Source organism: Aptenodytes forsteri, unplaced genomic scaffold (assembly GCF_000699145.1).
Source record: "Aptenodytes forsteri isolate BGI_AS27 unplaced genomic scaffold, ASM69914v1 Scaffold82, whole genome shotgun sequence".
Classification (NCBI taxonomy): Eukaryota; Metazoa; Chordata; class Aves; order Sphenisciformes; family Spheniscidae; genus Aptenodytes; species Aptenodytes forsteri.
The window spans coordinates 9644638-9666571 of record NW_008795490.1 but is presented as its reverse complement, the minus strand read 5'-3'; the positions used below and the strand labels follow the sequence as shown (position 1 = coordinate 9666571).

The 21934-nt window shown below is 37.6% G+C and overlaps 1 protein-coding gene across 1 annotated transcript in view; it reads right to left on the bottom strand.

Moving 5' to 3' along the window:
- Positions 1–308: 308 nt before the first annotated feature.
- Positions 309–21934, bottom strand: part of MAP3K5 (mitogen-activated protein kinase kinase kinase 5) — an 83098-nt gene continuing 61472 nt past the window's right edge. The window contains exons 17-29 of the mRNA XM_009281577.2: positions 21553–21658; positions 19779–19936; positions 19087–19264; positions 18267–18287; positions 16982–17159; positions 16713–16881; positions 13476–13661; positions 9483–9588; positions 6796–7039; positions 3840–3952; positions 2822–2934; positions 1842–1918; positions 309–1010 (exon numbers count right to left, since the gene is read on the bottom strand). Coding sequence (XP_009279852.2) covers positions 950–1010; positions 1842–1918; positions 2822–2934; positions 3840–3952; positions 6796–7039; positions 9483–9588; positions 13476–13661; positions 16713–16881; positions 16982–17159; positions 18267–18287; positions 19087–19264; positions 19779–19936; positions 21553–21658 — 1710 coding nt within the window. The 3' untranslated portion in view covers positions 309–949. The remainder of the gene's footprint in view (positions 1011–1841; positions 1919–2821; positions 2935–3839; positions 3953–6795; positions 7040–9482; positions 9589–13475; positions 13662–16712; positions 16882–16981; positions 17160–18266; positions 18288–19086; positions 19265–19778; positions 19937–21552; positions 21659–21934) is intronic.

Sequence of the window (21934 nt, the reverse complement as noted above, 5' to 3'; positions counted from 1 at the left end):
AGAAGAAAACAACAGGCCACAATCACTATTCAGTGCATGGAGGCAGGACGTTCATTTCTCAAGTCAAGTAGAGCACTCGGAGAAGAATTTTGTTTGGCCCTGGACTGTCAGTGCAGGAATTAGACTGACCAGGAAAACCAATAAAATATTCAATGCTGTGATTATCAAACTCAAATCACAGTAACTTTAATGTGTCAGAAAGGTTCCCTTGATACTCAGTATGATTTTTTCCTCTTTTTTATTCCAGTATTTTCCAGTTCTACACCTTTATTATTTTAAAAGTCAAAAAATACAGAAAAAAGTAAGTCTCAGGTTCTTTTTATTTGCAACTGTGTATGTCAGAGATAGCTTTAGAACAAGCTAACATTACTGTGGTTCAGGTGTATGCAACTGGTACAGTTCAGTAGTACATAAACAACTCTAAAACAAATGCACCATAGAACTTAAATTACCAAAAATAAACAATATTAAACTATGAAGGGAAGTAGGTAAAAACAGTTACCTTTAGGTCTTGCACACTAAAAGAAAAATATCTAATTATGATTGAAATTATGAAGTTCTACTACAGATTATTGAGATATATTACAAAGAAAAAGAAACTTGAGAAGTTGTCACATTTTGGTTTTGTTCCAGTGATGTACAGTTTTTTCATGAAATTAACATCTAGTTACTTTAACTACAATATTTTATGAGTTTATAATGGGTTTTGGGTTTTTTTTTTATTTTTGAAAAACTTGCATGTAAAAACATTTAAAGTAAAATAACGTTGCAGGTTGTTTACAGATTCCTTATGGATTATAGGATTAAAAGCAGTCAGGAAGCTGCAGTGTTTTTAACATTGGTAAACAAATACTGGATTAAAGTGCAACAGTCCTTCTGACGGCACACCTGCTCTGTGCTGAAAGGAAATCTTTTCCTCTCTGCAGAGAAGCGAAGAAAAATTTCAGTGTCAGGCATGTTTCTCTCGAAAGTCAGTGATGGCCTTCCAGAGCGTGCATAGCATTCCTCCTCTGTAAAGAAAAACCATAAAGATGCTCAGGTACAAAGATACTCTCTAGCCTGAAAGCATTCCAATTTAGGTGCCTTCTGATTTTCTTGCTCTTTTTTTGACCAATGAAATTCAGTGGGAAGGCTGATCAAAGGTGACATTCAACACGCAATACTCAAATAGAGAACAGAGTCCATTTCTGATTACAGTACAAGGGGAATCTTTACACTTTTCAGATGCCTGCTTTCTGGAATTCAGACTTCTGGTCCAAAGGACCTGCATAACCCACAGCAGACTTCCAACATTATGAAAATGTCAATTATGAAAAAATCTTAACACCTGCCTTTTTCTTTTTTAAATTTTTATGTAGTTAGTTATTTTTAAACTGATGAGGCACACACAGTGTTTGATAACTTCCATTGTTTCTACTTAACCTTGGTTCGGCAGTGACCCACACACCTGGCGTGATTAGGTGAAATCTAGTATTAGCTGCAGTCCATGAGTAGTATTTCTAAGTTTGATGATGATGACACACTACAGAAAGTTTTGCTATCTCTACCTTTTTAAAAAAAGCAAGGCTCTGATGGGATATCCAGTGTTACCAGGTGTAAGGTAAAAGCTTTACTTTAAAATTTGCCCTTTGCTTTCCTTTAATAGAAAAGCTTATTTTAAAATTTAAACAGCATCAGCTGTTCATCAGGAATGCATCAGTATACAAAGACATACTGGAAAGTGTTTTAAATTTTAAATTAATACTGCACAATCCAATAAATAGAGGCTTAGCATCAGTTATTGTAACAAAACACAAAACACATTCCTGCTCAGCACAGTTCATTTAACTGTGAAGCATTACCTCAGTCTCAAACATTTCAGATCATCTCGTGTAACATAGCAGAGAACATCCATTAATGTATAGTCTTCAGCCAAGAACTATAAAAAGAAGTTTAAATGAACATTTTGTTAGAAATATAATCTAACTTTAAGTTTTATATACCATCTGCCCTTAAAAATAGAAGTTTAAGTTTAGAAGAAACCTAAAACTGGGCCAAAATGTGGTACATGTAACAGATTAATTCATATTGTTTCTAGAACTACAGTAAAACTACTTAATTTTTATACTGTATACTCTACATTGGCATACCAGGCACAACTTGAAAGGTGTAATGCTTTTACAGCTACTCAAAACTTTTGTCAACTGGCATTTCTATTGTTATCACTGATATCTCAGAGTCACAGACTTTAATGAACATGAATTAGAGCATAATTAATACCACATTTCACCCATGAGGAAATTAAACACAACAGTTAAGACCTACCTTTTCAAAAGTGGCATCTAAATTTGATGTACTTGAATTTCGAGGAACCTTTGATCTGATCTGTAGGGGTGATAACTACGTGCAGGTTTTCCTAAGTCAGCTGAAATTCTGAGATGCTCAACACCTCTAAAATTATATAGTTTGCTGCAGAGCAGACCGATCTACTTCAGGAGATTTCACTTCAACACACTTAGCTAAGGGTGACCATGTACCCTGTATCCAGGGTATAATCAGCAGGAACTGCTGCAATGTGTAAAGACACTGAAAAATTATGAACCAAAGCAATACTGTCTATTTACTAGGACATTTTATTCCCTTATTCCTAATCAGATATAGGAATTATTAACAATACTGTATTTTTATGAAGGCCTTCATATTCATGGCTTTTTCCTATCCTCTGAAAACAAATTAATCTCTCAAAATGTGCTAAAGTAATCAAAAAGGTTTGGCATCTTCTTGCATCAAGTCACAAAACAGTACCACAACTGTGTCAGGGAGCGAACTGAATCATTGCTACCTTGTTTATCGTGGCCTCATCAGCTCCTTGAACGCTCAACCAGTTTATGAGATCAGGGTCTTCGGTCCCTGTGCCAGTGGAATGACGATGACAGACAGACAATCCAGGAATATCTAGAACAAGCATTTTGGAGAAAAGGTTTTGAGTTGCCAAAGCAACCTCTTGTCATTTTTGACTGCTGAAGCACTTTCTTCAGTGAGCTTTCCCTTCAAGCTCAGAATACCAGTACCCCCATAAATAAAGATAAATGTCAATTCCCAAAGCACACACTTAATTACAGTTTACAGACAGTTATACACCAATTACTCTACTTGGTTAGGGGTACAGTTAAAGTAGTGTGAACATTGATACAGATACATTTTCTGTCCTCCTCGGAAAATGACTTTACTAGTTCAAGGCACATCAATGTCACTGTAACTGTTTCTGCACTAATGTTGTTGCATCAATTTAACTAAACTGTACAGCGTAACTCATACAATTGGTGCGTAGGCAATGCCTTAGACTGAGGATCAGCTGCTTTTGGAAAGCAACATTTCTTTCAAGCACGTTACACGGAAACATCAAAATGCATTAGCACTTCCACCTTCTTCAGGGCAGATACATATCAAACTCAGCTTGCCTCAGTAAGCTTTAAGTTGTATTTACATCTCACCGATTAGATCCTCTTGTACTTTCAGTGTAACAATTGGAACAGTCTGTAATTCAAAGAACACATACCTAAACATACTAGATTATCCTCTTTAGAAATAGTATTTATTCTGTAGGATATGAGCCTTGCATGCTTCCATATAATCACAATCAAAAATATTTAAATCATACCATTCCTTGTACTGTGACTAACAAATTCAGTAATTCGTTTCCACAATGTACGTTCTTACTTCAGAGCAAACCCTACCAGAAGCAGCGTAATAAAGCATCTTTGCTGAGACTGGCTCAATAAAAAGAACAGAAGTTTAGCTGCCACCGTCTTCATCTGTAGCCAGTATGAAACTTTTCCTTGAAAACTCTTCTCGCTTACCTATTGGCTGTGACCTAAGCCGTAGGTTTCTGATCTCTTGATCTTTTTCTTCTATAGCTTGATGTAAGAGGACTTGAAATTCTCTCTCCTTTTGAACCAACTCCTCCAATAACCTGTGAAGTAACGGGAAGGAAGCACATGTTTCCTTAAGTAGTTTCAAATTTTCAGGAAAGCGAAGATCTTACAACACTTAAACTAGAAAACTCTTGACATAGACAAGGACAGACTTCTTCAGCTTTCATACGAATATCCACTCACTATAGACTTATTATGACCTATATGAAGACATAAACATTCACTGGTTCCTAAAGCTATAGCTCTTTAAAAACCAACCAAAAAAACCCTCCAAAAAGCCCCAAACACACCAGCCTCCATATACACATCCACCCACTAAACAGGTGGTATGGTACCATAAAATTTCAGTGAAATTTCTACAGCCAGCATTCTGCTTTAAACAAAACTGTGTAACTGAGAAGAACAACTATCAAAGTGTTTCATAAACCAAGGGCTAAACTTTGTGACGTAATCCTTTGTAAGGAAAAATGCCCGTTCACGTTTCTCCAGCAGACGTTTGCAAGGGCATGGCAAGGGTGGAACTGTGATGAAAACACGGTTGCATTTCTTAAATGGGGAAAATGCGTTCTCATCCACACAAGGGCTGTCCCTTCCTCACATACGAGGCAACTTTGTGCCTACCCTCCTATGCTATACGAAGAGTGAGAAAAGAGGAGGCAAAATACCTTGTGTCCTCTCCTAAGCAATTACTTTTGAGAATGTCAAGCAGAAACAAATTGGAACCCATGTTTGACTTCCTTCATACCACAAACCCAGAGAGAAACCCAGAGAGATTCAGTGGTCAGCACCTTTCAAACTGATCAAAGGAAAATAATCAGAATACAATGGAAAATTAGTATGTGAAACTGCTGCAATTTGTTATTTTATAAAAGCGTTTCAGTAAAAAGGAGGACTTGTGAACAATACGTATTCAGGAACTTGGTCAGAGAAATTGTACATGGAGAACACACTCAAACCTATCACTGCCTTCCGAGTCTTACGAAGTTCTGCCTTGAAAGAATCGCAGCACTTTCACCCCTTCCTTGAAGCCTTTGTCAGCCTGAGAACTACGCAATAACTGTTCCATTTTCATATGATTTTGTTTCCTTTTTTTTTTTTTTAAATTTATTTATACCAGTTGAGCACTGCAACTTTTTTTCTGGGACACTGAAAGATAGGGACATTCTGGAATTCAGCTAGAGAATGTGCCACAAAAGCACCTTACCTGTCTTTGCACAGAAGTAAACTGCATCTCATATGATTGCTTTGTAAAAACATCTAGCCCTACTTTTAGCTTGCATGCAGGCCTACCAGCAGCATAGTTGCATTTCAGTGCTTCCACACCTGAGCTAACAATTCTTAACAAGTCCATCCTGCATGTGAACAGAGCTGTTTTGTGCCTCTGCGCACACCCACAGCTTGGTTAATCTCGGTGCAGACTGATATTCTGTCCAGACAGGTGTGCAGCCACCTTTCAGTTAATTTATTCCTTCTCTATCCATTCTGGTTGAAAAAGGCCTTCAGGGCCAATAAAATTATCAACTATTTTCTCTTGATAACTGCTTGCTGCTTATGCCAATAAAGCTTTAATTAATAGTTAAACAACTGTCCATATTACTTACCTCAAAATTTCTGCATGAATGACAGGATGTGATTATTTAGCCAAAGGCTTTTCATTTGAGAAATTTACAAAATCAAAGGGCTAGAAAACAGTACCTCTACAAATTGATCACTTCCGATGCTACTCCCCATCATAAACTTGGGAAGTAAAGTGAGCCAATCTAAATTATTTATGTATTTATTTTTTTAAGTGTATCAATAAGGCAATAAAAATATTTCTCAGTGGTCATCACAAGCAAAAAAATGAATTGTAACATAAAGAACTAAAAAATACTGATACTTTATTAAAAACAGTACAGTCTAATGAATTACTCTAATTATGGCAAAATTTTGGACATGTTTTAAGTGCAATTTAACATTTTAATTTAAATTGGAACAGTAACTACAAAGAATGTTCTATAAGCATAACAACTGTCTTATTGAAGATGTTCTCTTTCTATCAAGGTCATATTTTACTGAGGTTAGTAAGAAAACCAATGTCATAAATCAGATGCTGCAAAAGCTAGAATATCTACTTTAAACAGACTATCCGGTACATTTTAATGAAAAGAAAACAAAATCATATAGAAAATTGTTTGGATAAAGTAATGGAGACAGAGATTTGTTTCTGACATTTCTTAAACAAACAAAAACCCAAAAGAACCACTTCTCGGGTTTAAAGTGGAATATGTGTATTTCTGGGAAAAAAAAAACCCAAACCAACCCAATATCCAAATTTCTGGCTTATTTCTTTTTTTAAACAACACACCTATTTTTCCCATCTTTCTCTGATGAACAAAATTTATTTAATAAAAAGGTAATGCTTGCTGGTAAGCACAGATCCTGCTGCAGTGAATTCTGTGCACAAAACAAGTCTGAAGCAGTTTCCTTGTGGAGTTCATGTGTGGCTGTCGACTTCAGCTTGAGTTCATTCCCCAAGAATAACTATAGAAAAGAACAGCAAGTTCTGCCTTAATGGAAACAAAACATAACACCATTTATCAGCCATACACGACATACGAAGGAGAGAAAAAGCAGAAGCTTGGCAGCAAGCTCGATTTTTTCACACCTTCCTTGAAAGGGCACCTGAAATCAAGACTGTCCTTAACTTGCATCACTATTGTTCTGAAATGAATAAAACTAATAGATCAGTCACAGCTAAACAATGACCACCATTTAAACGAACAACTTGCAGTACTATGGAATTTTGATACTGTCACTAGTATTCCAGCACATATATTTTAAAAGCAAAACAATACATGCTGTCACAAGTAGGCTGGTGTCTCCTGGTGTCCAGACTTACCTGTTTGTCTCCAATTTTAGCCTGCCCAGCTGGACACTCAGTGATCTGTGAGCAGCCTGGGAGTCATGGGATACCGTAGAGCTGAGTGTGCTTACACCTGAGGTAGCTACTGCATCTTCCATGACAATGCAAGGCTGTTGGATAGTTTGATTCTGAGGCTGTTCATCTTGATCTTCTTCAGCTTCTATATCATCTTGATCTGCTGTATCACTTTCAGATGCAAGACTAAAATGTGGCCTCAATTCTATTAGTAACATTAAAATATAAGCAAAAGAAAAATTATTAAAGATGTTAAACATTAAAACAAAAGCAGACCTAAGTGACTATTTACAGATCATCCTACAGCTTTGGTTAAACCGGACCTGAAATTTCTGTAGCAAGAGAACAGATGGTATTTTCTAAGGGTTTAAGACCACTCAGACCGTAACAGCATCTTAGTTTATGCTTATTATTATTTAGCCTATCAAATGTTCAAAAGCTCTAAAAAACCAAACCTAAACAAAAAACCTAGATGAATAGGATTCCAGATTTGGCTAGCATTTCATGTCAAATTGTGCTGAAGTACTATGTGCAGAAGTACTTTCTTTTGCTTTATTCCATTCGCAGTGGTTTGTAATTTCTTATGTGTCTGACCTGAAATGTTTTATTAAACAAATAACCATTATTTCTCTTATATCCAGCTATTCTTGTTGTTGCTATTCTGGCATATTTAGCATTCTCTCATTATAAGAATACCTTATTTACCAAAAAATTGTACCCAAAGATATAGAGAGGAAATAACAAACTGACCCCTTTCCTGACAATCAAAAGTGGCACACTTCCCTTCTACTTACCAGAGGGAACACTGCCTATTTTGTAATGATGTACATCCACAAAACGGCAGACACAAAGCTATACGTGTACTCTGGTTTCTGTTATTCCCTGTTTAAACTACCTACCAGAGCTTACCAGGTATGCAAGGATATGCACGCAAGATCTTATACTCCTACAAAACCTATTATTGCAACAACATCTGTTTGTTAATTCTAACCATTTAATATAAATCTTCCTTCCTTCCTTCCTTCCTTCAATTGTGGCTTTTTACTGCTGAGCACTCCCTTTAGTCTCCTCACCAAAACATACTTTTTTTCTGAATCACACTTGGTTTTTGTAGGGTTTTGTCCTTTCCGCTGAAGAACTAACAAGTACATTTCTCTTCTTTATAAAAGGGACATTCGTTCCTTGATCCATTTCGTCTCTTCATTTCAATGCTACATACCTTTTTCAAGGTTGAACATACTAAGATCAACAGAGCTGTGCTTCCTCTAAATTAAAGAAAGCAGATTTATTATATAGCAGTTACCCAACTATTGCTAGGCAAATATGTCTGAATTTGCTTTGAACTTCTGTATCACGCTAGTAAGAACAGAAGTTCATTTTGCCGTTATTCACTACCAGGCACTATACCTATACAATATCTGCTTCGTACCACTCCTAAAACATCACATAACTTTTAGAAGTGTTAAGGCCAGAGATAAATCTTCACATCATTCATAGGGAAAAAAAAAAAAAAGAAAGAAAAGAAAAAAAGTCAGACAACGGCAAGGAGAAGCAATCAGAAGTAGGGCAAGGCAATTAGGGAGGGGCAGGTGATCGGTTCCTGAAAGCTACTAGGGCACAGAGGCTTTTGTTTAAGCTTGACCATGTACAATTAATACTGATACTGAGCTGTATGGCAAAAAGGAGTCTATTAAGGAGGAATTCTACAGTACTCCTATTATACAACAATAAAGTACATGCCTGTTAAAGGTGTTCAGCATTCTAATCAAAAGACAGATTTCTTTATGACTTGAAAGTAACACAGAAACCCTATTTATGCCTTGCTGGTTGTGCTGGGGATATGGAAAATACCAAGGAGAACAGGAAGAGCTGTAACTTTTGTTGGAATTTTCAGATCCCCTTGTTGATAATTTCAGACTTAACCCACTGCAGAAAACAGGTACATAAGTATTCTGACTTCAGACTTAAAGCATTAAATTGTATGATTTGAAAGTTTCACCATTAATTCCAATGTAGGGAATGGTGGAATCACAAGCTTAGAAGTTAAGAAGCAGCAGAGAAACTAACTCTGGAAATAGATAGAGTAATAACAGAATGGGCTACAGTTTCTTCTACACAGACTCCTTCCCTCAGCTAAGTCACACATTCTACTTCCACAACATTCAAAATACAATATTCAAACTGCAGGGACTGCACATTTTTTTGTTTGTTTATTTTGGGGGTTTTTTTTGTTTGCTTTAGACAGCTTCTGACCAGGAGCCAGAGAGACTTTTGAGCGCTCCAAAAAGCACATTGTTAATCTGCACTTTGTAAAACACCTTCCAAAAATGGCATTCTGGCAAGCGGTCTGTCCTTTGGATTTCAAGAGGCAGCACTGTGCACCTCAAAAAAATTGGGCCCCAGAGCACCTTAGCCTACTACAGCTCACTGTGTTGCAGAATTGTTTAGATGATGCATCTTGGAAAGGTGCTTTCCAAAATAACTTGGACAATACTCTGATTAGTTTTTGAGTTGCAAAACAGACAGTGAACAGGAAAAAGGCCACCGCTAGTTTCAAAATCTTAAGTGAAGCATCATAATCACAGCTCTAAAGCACGTTTAAAGAGATCAGCCAATAAATATTTGCCGAGTATTAAGAAATGACTCACCTGGGACCAGAATAGTAATAGCAGTCTGCACAGCTTTTCTGATTATGCTATCCAATGCAAACATCCAATGTGGCTTGATGTTATGATTTCGGAGAACTTTATTGACCTAGCAACAGAGAAGTCAGTTCAGATATTATATCCCCCCCAAATTTAAAACTGTAATATACGTCAGCATTATATAAAGTGTTTGAACTTATAGATGCTGTATCAAAGCAGGTGATTAAAACTATTTCATGTTGTCATTAAATGAAGGAAACAGTAACATTGCCAACTTCCACCATTTTATTACAAGTCATGCAGTATTTTGTATTTTTTAATCAAGTACTAAGTTCTTGTGTTGTGATTTTTGACAACTGCAATATTGAAGTTTATTGAACCTTCATGGGTGTGGAGGGAAACTTAAAAAGAACGTGAGCAAGAAAAATACCAAGGACTATATCATGAAAGACTTGTAACTTAAGCTAATTAATCTTGGGGTTTTTTTGGCATCATTTTCGCTGCTTGCTCTGAGCAATACTTATCTAATTTAAAGTACAATTGTAGGAAATATCAAAGAACTAATGTAATGCTGCTCCTTCTTCATTCAGAAAATAGTTAATTAACATTAGTTTAAATAGTCAGGGGGCTTCATTTGTATGCTGTGCCATTTTCTCTTTCCTTCTACTTTTTACTTTGTACAATGAGACAGTTTTCTACACGGGGTTGCTCCTAATTCCCTACAGGCCTGCTTTCAAACCGCTTTTAGCCATATTCCCAGGTGCCCCATGGATGCTCCATGCCACTTGCAAGAATGTCTCTACCTTGGGGGAATTGTTTTCCAACTCCTAAATGACAGAGAAGAAGCGGGGCGGGGGTTATAGTGCTACAATGAAACGCCTAACCGCAGTAAGCGGCAATAGCACGAAACAGACATGGTGCTGTTTTCCAGGCACGGAAGCAGTCCAAAGCAACAGGCTCTGTAGGAGTAGAATTCAAGAAGTTGCAGGAAGATACAAACGTAACTGTACTTAGAAAATTATGAAGGTACTCAAAGCCTTATAAAAAAAGTAGCAGCTACTGCTTACTAAAAAACGTGGTAAGAAGATACTTCAACTCAGGTCTTCCTAAAAAAGGGAGTAGTTTAATTCTCTCACATTGTGATAACCTCTCTGTAAAAAATGACTGAAGTTACACAAATTATGCCTTCAGAATGTATTTCAGAGTTAATAAATGTTATTAATCATATTATTATCACTGCCCCAAAGCAACAGTACTCAGCAATGCAGTAATTTATGTAGGTACCTGTACTGGGTTTCGCTGGGATGGAGTTAATTTTCTTCACAGCAGCCCATATGGTGCTATGTTTCAGACTGGTGACTAAAAGAGCCTTGATAACACACCCATGTTTTAGCTATTGCTGAGCAGAGCTTACACAGTGTCAAGGCCTTCTCTGTTTCTTACACTGCCCCACCAGCGAGTAGGTGGGGGGTGCACTAAAGGCTGGACGGGGACACAGCCAGGGCAGCGGACTTGAACTGACTGAAGAGATATTCCCTTCCATATACGAGATATTCCCTTCCGTATAATATCATGCTTAGCAATAAAAGTAGAGGGGTAGTTTTTCCAAAGGAGCCATTGCTCAGGGACTGGCTGGGCATTAGTATACTGGTCGAGGGATTGTGCTTTTGCATCACTTGTGTTTTGTTGTTTGGTTCCGCCCCCCGCCCCCCCCCCACTTATTAAACAGTCTTTATCTTGACCCACAAGTTTTCTCACTTTTTGCCCTTCTGATTCCCTCCCCCATCCCGCTGGGAGGGAGTGAACGAGCGACTGGATAGGGGCTTTCCTGTACCTGCCAGCCAGGGTCAACCCACCACAGTACCTGTATCTCCTCAGTTCTGTTGCCAACGGCCACAAGATGGCACTTGGACACTGTGCTTAGATTTGGAGAGCTGTCAGCAGCGCCAGGGGAGCCTGCCCTGTGCCTGACACCTGGACAGCAGCTGCCTAAGGGCCCCAAAGGCTTGCCCATGGCCTTCGAGGCAGCACAACTCCTGTTTGCAAGCACTTTGCACCTTCCCATACTGACACCTACCAAGACATTGACATGGCTAAGTGCAGCCTATTTAGTTACTGAAGAAGCACAATATAACTTTGTCAAGAACACAACAATCCACAGTAATGTGATTTAGCTATTTAGATTACAGCACAAAACTACTTTTTCTTGGTTGCTCCAATGAGGATATTGTGATTATTAAACCTTGTTACCTGAGATAACGTTATTAAGTCCTGAGAACAAGGGAACTACTTTCCCTCGCTTTTAGCAGTATCCCAGTCTCTGCAGCATGGGAGGCCTTGATACTGATCTGGATTTCAGTGTTCTACTATAGAAATCTAATGTATGTCCAAAAAATTAAGACTGGGGGCTTATAAAGCAAAGTTTTTCTTTGAACTTTCTGTGGGTTATCCCTCTTAAATAATAGATAGATAGTAATGAAAAAAACATACATCAGTTAAAAACCAGCAACTTGTAATGATGAAGCTAACAGAAGAGGGTAAAATTTTTATTGAAAAGAACATGACTCAGGCAATTACCACCAACCGATGCCCAGCAACATCTCCATCAGAAAACTAACCCAGATATTTGTTCTTTTCCCCACTCAATTTTTTTCTTGACCTTGTATGTTTTGGTTTTTTTCTTCCAAGTGTCAAAACAGTAGAAGTACCAGGATAAGTAGAGAGCTGAAGTGTACTCGAAGTGAAGACTCAAAGAGAAAACTTTGCTTTGTGGAAACCTCTCTTTTACAGATTCATTTCACACATTAGGGTGGGGGGCCCAGATATTTGTTCTTTTCCCCACTCAATTTTTTTCTTGACCTTGTATGTTTTGGTTTTTTTCTTCCAAGTGTCAAAACAGTAGAAGTACCAGGATAAGTAGAGAGCTGAAGTGTACTCGAAGTGAAGACTCAAAGAGAAAACTTTGCTTTGTGGAAACCTCTCTTTTACAGATTCATTTCACACATTAGGGTGGGGTTTTTTTTTGTAAACAGCATCTAATTCTTGTCAGCGTAGTCTATGCAACAAACAGTTTACATGCTATGCAATCCTTCCTGACAGCTCTCTTACTTGTCAGAGTGCCCCAGGTTTAAATGTTAATAGAATCATCCACCTCAAATGCCTACTTGGATTGTCATTTCATTTTTACTACATGACTTCAGTCTGGACAAGTGATGCCCAGCACAGCTGCACCCTCCCATGTTGGCTATTTAGCTTAATCATTAAGCCTAATTGCTTGTGAACTAACATTTAAATACATAGCTTAAGAAGAAAAAACATTTGCTTTTGGTAAACTAGCTGTTTAAGAGGTATTCATGTGTGTGTTTGATTGCTCACTATAGGAAATCATAAATTTTGCATTAATTGTTGACAGAAAAGTAACCTATTTTTCTTCCTTCTTATCCTGCTTATTATAAATTGAAATGAAAGTGTCTAGTTTGGCAGAAATCTGATGCTAACCAAAAATACTAGAATAAAAACTCAATATGATATTATAAGGTAGACAGACTACTATTGGGGTATAGAGTGGTTTAATGTATTAGTTATAAGAGAAGTCAAGTTCAAGAGATCTGCATTTATGTAGGATAAGCCTGACATACAGTGTTGGTCTTATTTAGCAGAAAACCCTCCAAAATGAGTTGTTTTTTTTTTTAAAAAAAGGCTTTCCTGCTTTAGTATTATGACATAACGTTTACACAACTATGCTGAACCTTCTAGATCTTTAATCAGCAAAATCTCAACAGTTGCGTTCAGAGTCTGTGTCCTGCCAAAGGATCACACGGCAACCCAACCAAGTCATGGCTGTGGGCTGGGTTTTTGTTATTACAGGTTCAAAGCCCTCAAATATTGTTTCAGTAACTCTGGATAGAAGCTAATGAAGTTCTGTTTGCTTCTGGCTTCTAGCTTTTTTTTTGGCAGTTTTGGTGCACAAAGTTCTTAGTAAAAATGACAACTTACAGCATCCTGAAAACCAAACAGCACGAGCTGCACTTGACTGATACCATGGCTGTCAAAGTCTAACTCCAGTTTCAGTTTTGAAAGAGTGGTTGCGATGATTTTACGATCAGTGGACCGTACAAACTCTCTGAGGCTGGAAACAAGCGTCGTGATGTGTTCCCATTTTAGCTTGGGTTCTTCGGCTCCCTGGTAGAAGAGAGAGGAAAAGAAATAGCTTTGATAGCCATCTTTTGAAACATACACCCAGAGGGACTTTAGCCAATAACATCAGTTGGCAATACGGATTTTCAGAAACTCTACTGCTACAGTTAAGGGAAAGGTGCAGCTGCAGGTCAGATAATGGTAGCAGCATAACTACAGCAGCACAGACTTCTACCACTGAGCTCCCTGCTAATGCAGATTACTGGACAAGCAAGTAGCTGGTTTTGTTTTATATCAGTTGCTGAAGTATACGTGCACATTCTAGTCTGTATGTCTCATTGTACAGGAGTGAAAAGATATGAATAAATATGATGTGCACTGAATACTACAAATTACTCTTAGTTGCAAACAAACATGTACTTTGCAGTGCCTCTAATTTCAGAGTGCCTCTGAGAGACAACATGCGAACTCCCACAGTAGCATTTAAAAGAAGTGATTAGTCAAAGTTACATAGAAGGCTCAGAAAAAGACTAGTTCTTTCCTACATAATTTCCCTTGATATGGAACTTTTACACTTACCTATCCTTAGCACAGGTCTACAAATCTGTCACCTTTCTATTACAAATATTTATATGCCTATTTTTAAAAGCTTTTGTGTTTTTGCATGAGCTACCAAAGTAGCAAAAAGCTCAAAAGCATTCATCAGAATAACCACCATAAGTAACTAGGAAGTAGAGAACTGTACTTACTCTCTAAAGTAAAGTTATGTCAACTGAATACAAATTTCAATTCCAAATTTTAATTAAGCCAGAGATAGAAAACCATACTAGTTGTTCAACATGAAGTATTAGATGCTTGTTCTGAAGGAAGTGAAGTAATTATTTATATAGACTAAAGATATCTAACATTGATTTCCATAACAGAAGGACATACGGTGTTTGGTTCTGTTGTATTTGCCAGTTTTATGCCATGAATGTTACAGCTGGCCAGACATCAAGAACTCTGTTTGCCAATAACACTGAGGTTTTAACTATAGTTAATTAATTTTGATCAGAGAGAGAGAGAGAGAGACTAAAAAAAAAAGCTCTAGAGCTCCCCAATAACACTGAGGTTTTAACTATAGTTAATTAATTTTGATCAGAGAGAGAGAGAGAGACTAAAAAAAACTCTAGAGCAGTCAAACATTCCACTGACTAAAGCACCCATCTCTGAGATAAAAGACACTAGCCCCTGATCCTGATCCGCTTTGATTTGGACGATTGGCTATACTGAAGTGGATCCCTCACTCTGTCCTGCAGTAGCTGATCTCCTTTTTGTGTAAACAATTAAAAAGCCATTAGGGCAGATAGGTGGACACACAACGCACTGCAGCCCTGGATGAGAGGATCCAAGTCCATCCCCAGGCATGCTGGGGACAGGTCAACCAGTACGGCTCCCTAATAAGGAACAGTGACCTATTTTGGGAGGGTCATTCTCCTCCCCTAGCCCCCACACCCAATGACTTTGTTGAAATTGTTCTTATGAAAACCTTTTTGTGAAGGGAAAAGCACTGTCGAAGCCTAAATCCTGATGAGGCCTAACAAACGAGTCAGGCTTGCATCTATTGGTAACTTGCATTTAAGCAGGACGTAACAAGAAGCCAACTCAACTTCCCTTAACTGCAGTTACTACCACTTTCTGGTGGTTTGAGTAAGTTTCCTACTCTTTGACCACAGTCCCTCTCTCAAGGGAGAAAACGGTGTTTGGGAATCAAAGTTCTGCATCCTCTTGAAGGGCAGATAGTCCCATGCACGTATGCTTTGAACTCTTTGGCTCTACAACTCCGTGTCTCTGCTCCTATCTTGGGCTGTTCCAGCCCCAGCTGAGGAAGGCATGAAACACCAAGCACCCTCTCTGGATCTTGTGATTGAGTTTCAGCCTCTCACAATCACTGATTATTCCTTTCATACACACGCTAACAACTGAGTCTGTTATAGCAACACTCTAGCAAAGCACAGATCACAGGCATTTCTCTTACTGCCTTCTATTTTAACACTTTCTATAGTTACCAGGACAACTGTGGGTTCCTCCCTCCCCCACCAAGAGTTAGCAGCTCTTTTTATTGGTATGGCAGCAATTTCCAATTACATTAACTGTAGTACATGCATAAGAATCATATTGACTTGCATCAGTTTCTAAACAGTACATGAGTTCTAAACAGAAGATGAGTTGTCACATTCTATACAAATATGGTTTAGACCAGCAATACTTAACCTTGAGAATGAAGTGAGTCAATTAACTAACACACACATTACAAACAAGAACAAAAAATCATGTCATCCAATTACAGTGTTGCAACATTGAGCAGTGTGGTCAAGACCTGTAATTCATTCAGTGTCATCCTGAACTAATACATCATCATGAATCATCCCCACAAAGGAATGCCAAAAGGTCATTCTGCAATTATTTTGTTGTTTGCTGTAGCTCCCACTGTTACTCCATCTTCCCTTCCCTCCATATGCGCTCCCAACTGCTGTGAAGAATAGCTGCAATTTATTTTCTCCCTAGTCCCCTCTTTCCCCTTTTATGGCTGTTGGCTAGAAGGCAATGGTGTACTAGTCAGTCCCATTTTTTCTACGCAATAACCTAACATAAGGCCAGAGCAGGCCAAAAGACCTAAACCTTCCTCCGTCAAACCAGTCAGCCAGAAGACAGAACTCTGAAAGGGTGGCAAAGTAATCATCTCCTGGGGATGATCTATCTTACATGAGTTGACCTGACAGCCTCAGTTAGTCCCATTTGAAAATCACTGGCAAAATATAGTATCATGAAAACATGTTTTTCTGTTGTCTGGCCAGCACTAATATCCAGGTATACATATAATATTTAGAAACAACAGAAAAGGCATATGTCATGCAGCATAAACAATTTTAAAGCCTATTTTTAATAGCCCAAATAAAACAATAAACTGTGAAAGTTTACATGGTGTATGCTTTTTAGTTTAATCAAACTTTATTTTTTAATTGCTTTACTATGTGTCATTTCAAAAGTTCCAGGTAATTGCAGGTAAGTCTTCAAATTGCATAAAATTTCTGCTGCCTTCTGAAATTACTTTACCTGAGCCAAAGCTTCCATCAAGTTCCTCACCACCTTCTCTTGGTCCTCAGTTAATATTCTGTGAAGGGTGGCTCTCCTTTCACTATCCTTCTTCAGCATGAAAAACCCAGAATCTTTCTCTTCAGGTGAAGGAGGTGCACTGTGATCCTCAAAATTTTCATCTGGGATGCTGAATGAAAGGCACTCAGTGAAAAGAAACTTTATAAAAACCACCCCAATGCACACATTCCTGATCTACTGTGTAACATAAATGCCAGATAGCTCTTTACCTCAGAAAAAGGGACCGGATTCCCTTCCCATCTTTTTCTCCACAGGATTTGGCTCTTGTTTTGAAAGAGAATGGATCAATTTTTAATTCTGTATCAGGTGAGACAGAACCATATTCACTGCTGCTACTTGTATCTTCCACCAGAACAGGGACAGGTAAGGATATACTCCGAAGATACTCTATTCGTATGGGAATATTCAGAAATTAGAGTGTAATAGTGCCATCACAGTTCTGAAGTGAAAAGGTTATTCTTTCAGAGGAAACAGAAGGAAAGACTCCAGTCTTCCCCCACACCAATACAAAGTATTAAAACAAAACTGACAAAAAACTCCTAAAGCTTATTCTTCTGGAATAGAGTTATCTTGCAGTTATGTTTTTATTCAAAAGCCTCCTGAGATACGGAAATGCTGGGCTTTTTGCAAGTTCACTTACAGAACTTCACCACTGGAGTGAACGTGCATCTCATATCACGAGTACACGCTTTCAGCAGTAGCAAAATGTTTCTACAGGGTAAGTCATCCAAGCACCTTCCAAGATCTTAATTTTATGTGTGTGTATAAATAGATATATTTATATATACAATATATATAAGTATATATACTATAACACATATAAGATACATTTCTTTATCAGATAGTTTTGTACAAGTTTAATTAGTTCATAGTCTTTGATTAATAATAAACATGCATGTTAAGTTCGAACTTTTGGTTTTTAAATCCAGAGCACACATTGCTGCTGCAAGAAACTATTCATACCTATTTCACACGTGCACATTTCAAAATGTACTTTGATAGCAACTAAGCATGAAGGTAACTATGTGTTCGGGTCCCTCCCCACCCCCAGTTCATTTCCTGAAAGAGATGACTATCCTGTACCCAGGCCTAACAAGGCGTCTCAAATGCACTCCGCTTTTTTCAATTATAGAATTTAGCCTAATAAAAATCTATGTTATCTTTCTCTACAAACCTTGGCTCTATTGCTACTATAAAACAGCCATTTGGTTTCCTGTTCAGGTTTCCACTAAATGGCCCTATAACAACAATGCAGCTCTTCTAACCTGTATTACCCACATGCCTAGACAATTAAGCCATAGTCTGGTAGGATTACAAATAGTAGTTTAAATTTGCACAATGAATTAGAGGTTTCTAACAGAGAAAGGTCACTTATTTTCATAATTGTGTCCACTTCTCTTTGCAGCATTTTAGTGTGACAAATTATACCAGAAGAAGTGATAACTATAGTATCTACACAGTTATGTTTTGATAGAGAAGTATGTTAAAACTCACCATTTGTGTTAGCTGAAAGAACTGTGGAGAAAAGCAAAGAAAAAAAGAAAGTTAAATGTGCTGAAATTAACTGAGAAAATAAGCATAGTCTAAAGGATAACTCTCTTCCCATTTTTATGGGCTATCTAGACTCTCCTGCCTGCAATCTCTAAAAGTGTAATTTACTGCGATTTAAAGTTAATTTTAACCTGCGGGGTGGAAACTACGTTAGAAGTGCTCATCCAGTGTCATCTCCTTTACCTGGTATTTTTATTTCTTTGGGGTATCATGCTAAAAATATACAGAGGATATTTTCAGATGTACGTATGCACACACATAGAATATGTCATTCATACTCTCAAAACTCCTTTGTTACTTTCCATAATTTAGAACACTACAGGAAATGAGTATGTGAAACAAAAATAATGCAGTGCATGCACATTTGCTATGGTAAAAAGATTATTTTGCTCATGTAGAAAAGCCCCCTGAGGCTCAATAGCATGTTCTAACCTTGCACAAAATGTACTCTGTGCAAACATTCTTTGAGTGAAAATATATGCAAATAAAAAAACCCCAAACCACAAACACAAAAGCTGCACAAAACCATAAACAGACTTTTAGAAACCTTATATTAGAAATATTTATATAATTCACCTCTGTGACAACATGGTAACGGAATTCTGCTACAACAGTGTTTTTGCAGCAAGCTGCTAGAACAGAAGGTTACAACTGAATGTTCACCTGGGATGGAGATCTGCTGTGTTCATCTTAAAGACAGCAGTTTCAGGAAACAGTATCATCGACAAGAGAAAAATTCCAGATTGAGTTTAGCAACACTTACCTGAGAGCTTTGATGGGGACTTTCTTTTTTTGCTCGAAACCTTCAAGAATTCATCTATAAGCAGCTCATGAGCAAAAGCTCGTTTATCAGGATCTGGTTCAAAGCAACGCAATATGAAAGCCTTGGCTTCTGCAGACATGGATTCAGGAATCTCTGGGTGTATTTTAAACATTCCCACCTGAGACAAATAAAGGGAGAAACAATGGTCTACACTGTTCTTTTCCCAAACACTAAGTAGCATTAAAAAAGTGTTTAGATAATAAAAGCGGTATGTTGTTCTCAAGTTTTGAATTTATCTTTCTGTAACTAGTTTATTAATTCAGAGAGAAAAAAAACTATTACAAACTGTATAAAGAATGACATTAAAACCCCCACAATTGCAAGTAGAGGCTCTCGCAAAGCAGAAAACTGCTGCTTTTCTCAGTTTTTTGGGTTTTTTTGTTTGGTTTGGTTTTTTTTTTTTTTAAAACACCCAGGCTGCTGAATAGCTGCTATTGCTCCATTACCCTCTTCAAAACTACACAGCACTCCCACTCAAATTGAATCAGCTCATTCTTCGTAACATCCTCACTAACCAAGCATTTCCTTTATCTTCTTTTCCTGCAATCTCTAATTCTAGGTTCTCCAACACAGTCATAAGATTTCCTGTGTTTACAAATACTGGTCTGAGTTGTACAAGGAAGATGTCTGACCTTAAACATAGCTGCTTGTGGTTCTCCCAGTTCATAAAACGGGGGCTTCCCTGTAGCCATCTCAATGATTGTGCATCCCAAAGACCAGATGTCTGCAGCCTTCCCATAGCCACGTGGTCCTTTGTCTATGATTTCTGGTGCCATATACTGAAGGGTGCCTGTTTAAAACATACTCATTTTTTTATTTAGGTGCACTAATGATGCAAATAGATAGCTAAAGGACAAGAGGAACAAAAATCACTGGGGAGTAAGCAATATCGGGACAGTTAAGAAAAATACTCTTTATTATTCAAAATTCAAAAATTTCCATATGCATTCTACATAAATCTCAAAATACTATTAAAAATATTACTTGTACTAAAAGCATCTGATATCATCTACTGATCTGATGATACTGCTTTTTCAAAGTCAATGACAATTATTAAGAGGTTTCAATGAGCTTTGGATCAGACATAATTTTCATTTACTGTATTACAGATTAAGATTAAAATAAGGAAGATCACTCTGAATTGCACCCAGAGAGGAAAAGGAAGTGAAACCTGAAATCTGAACCTAAACCAGCAGGTGATATGAACACTTTTTCTGAAGGAAGGGAATCAACCCGATACATCATTCTGCATTCTGTTCCATTTAGAGCAGAAATGGAAGAGCAGAGGATGGAATTATAATAACAGTCACTTCTCATTTTGCATAATTGTTTAATGCAGTGCCACTGCATGATTTAACATCCAAATCAAATTATCAAGCAGAATGAGGATCAAGTTAATGGCAGGCTCTGTAGGATAAGCAATTCTGGAGATGAAGCCAGGATGTCAAGCCAGTCAATGATGCAAATAGATAGCTAAAGGACAAGAGGAACAAAAATCACTGGGGAGTAAGCAATATCGGGACAGTTAAGAAAAATACTCTTTATTATTCAAAATTCAAAAATTTCCATATGCATTCTACATAAATCTCAAAATACTATTAAAAATATTACTTGTACTAAAAGCATCTGATATCATCTACTGATCTGATGATACTGCTTTTTCAAAGTCAATGACAATTATTAAGAGGTTTCAATGAGCTTTGGATCAGACATAATTTTCATTTACTGTATTACAGATTAAGATTAAAATAAGGAAGATCACTCTGAATTGCACCCAGAGAGGAAAAGGAAGTGAAACCTGAAATCTGAACCTAAACCAGCAGGTGATATGAACACTTTTTCTGAAGGAAGGGAATCAACCCGATACATCATTCTGCATTCTGTTCCATTTAGAGCAGAAATGGAAGAGCAGAGGATGGAATTATAATAACAGTCACTTCTCATTTTGCATAATTGTTTAATGCAGTGCCACTGCATGATTTAACATCCAAATCAAATTATCAAGCAGAATGAGGATCAAGTTAATGGCAGGCTCTGTAGGATAAGCAATTCTGGAGATGAAGCCAGGATGTCCAAGCCAGTCATGAAAGAAAAAAAAAAAGTTAGCCTTCGATCAGCAAGATGAAAAAGCCACGCACACAGAAGAGACAGACTCAAATACAACATAGGAAAGACACAGCTCTTCTGTGGTAGAGGACTTTCCTGTCTCAAGTGGAACTCCAAAACAGCATTCTCTTTGAACAGTGCATACAAGTACAGCGTATAGCTTAAGATTAGGTATACAAAAAATTATTCTTGCAGCGACCTTTTATATTGATTCAAAGTCAATGGAAGTTCAGCAGCTGTGCATTCTGACCCGACATGCACAGTTCGAGGGAGGAAAGAGTCTCCCCTCTGGGAACATACCAGTGAAAGTTTCAGTACATGGGTTGATTCCTGCAAGTCTCTTTGAAGTTCCAAAGTCCGAAATCTTTAACACTCCGCTATATGTGTTGATAAGCACGTTATCACCCTGAGGAACAGAACATTCAGAGCAATTATTTTTCTCTGCTGACTCTTCATCTAAGACTTCTTGCATAGCCTGTTTCCACAATGCACTCTTTAGTAACAATTACTTCCTAAGGCTCTTAAGAGGGGAGATGAAAGAAGAATCAATAGTGTTCCTGCTTTATGTAATCCCATTATCAGAAACTTCATCTCAAAGTGAACTTCCCCTACTACAGGAATTCAGTTAAAGAATACTAAGAGAGGGGAAAAAGGCTTGCCTTTTTTTTTTTTTTTTTTTTTT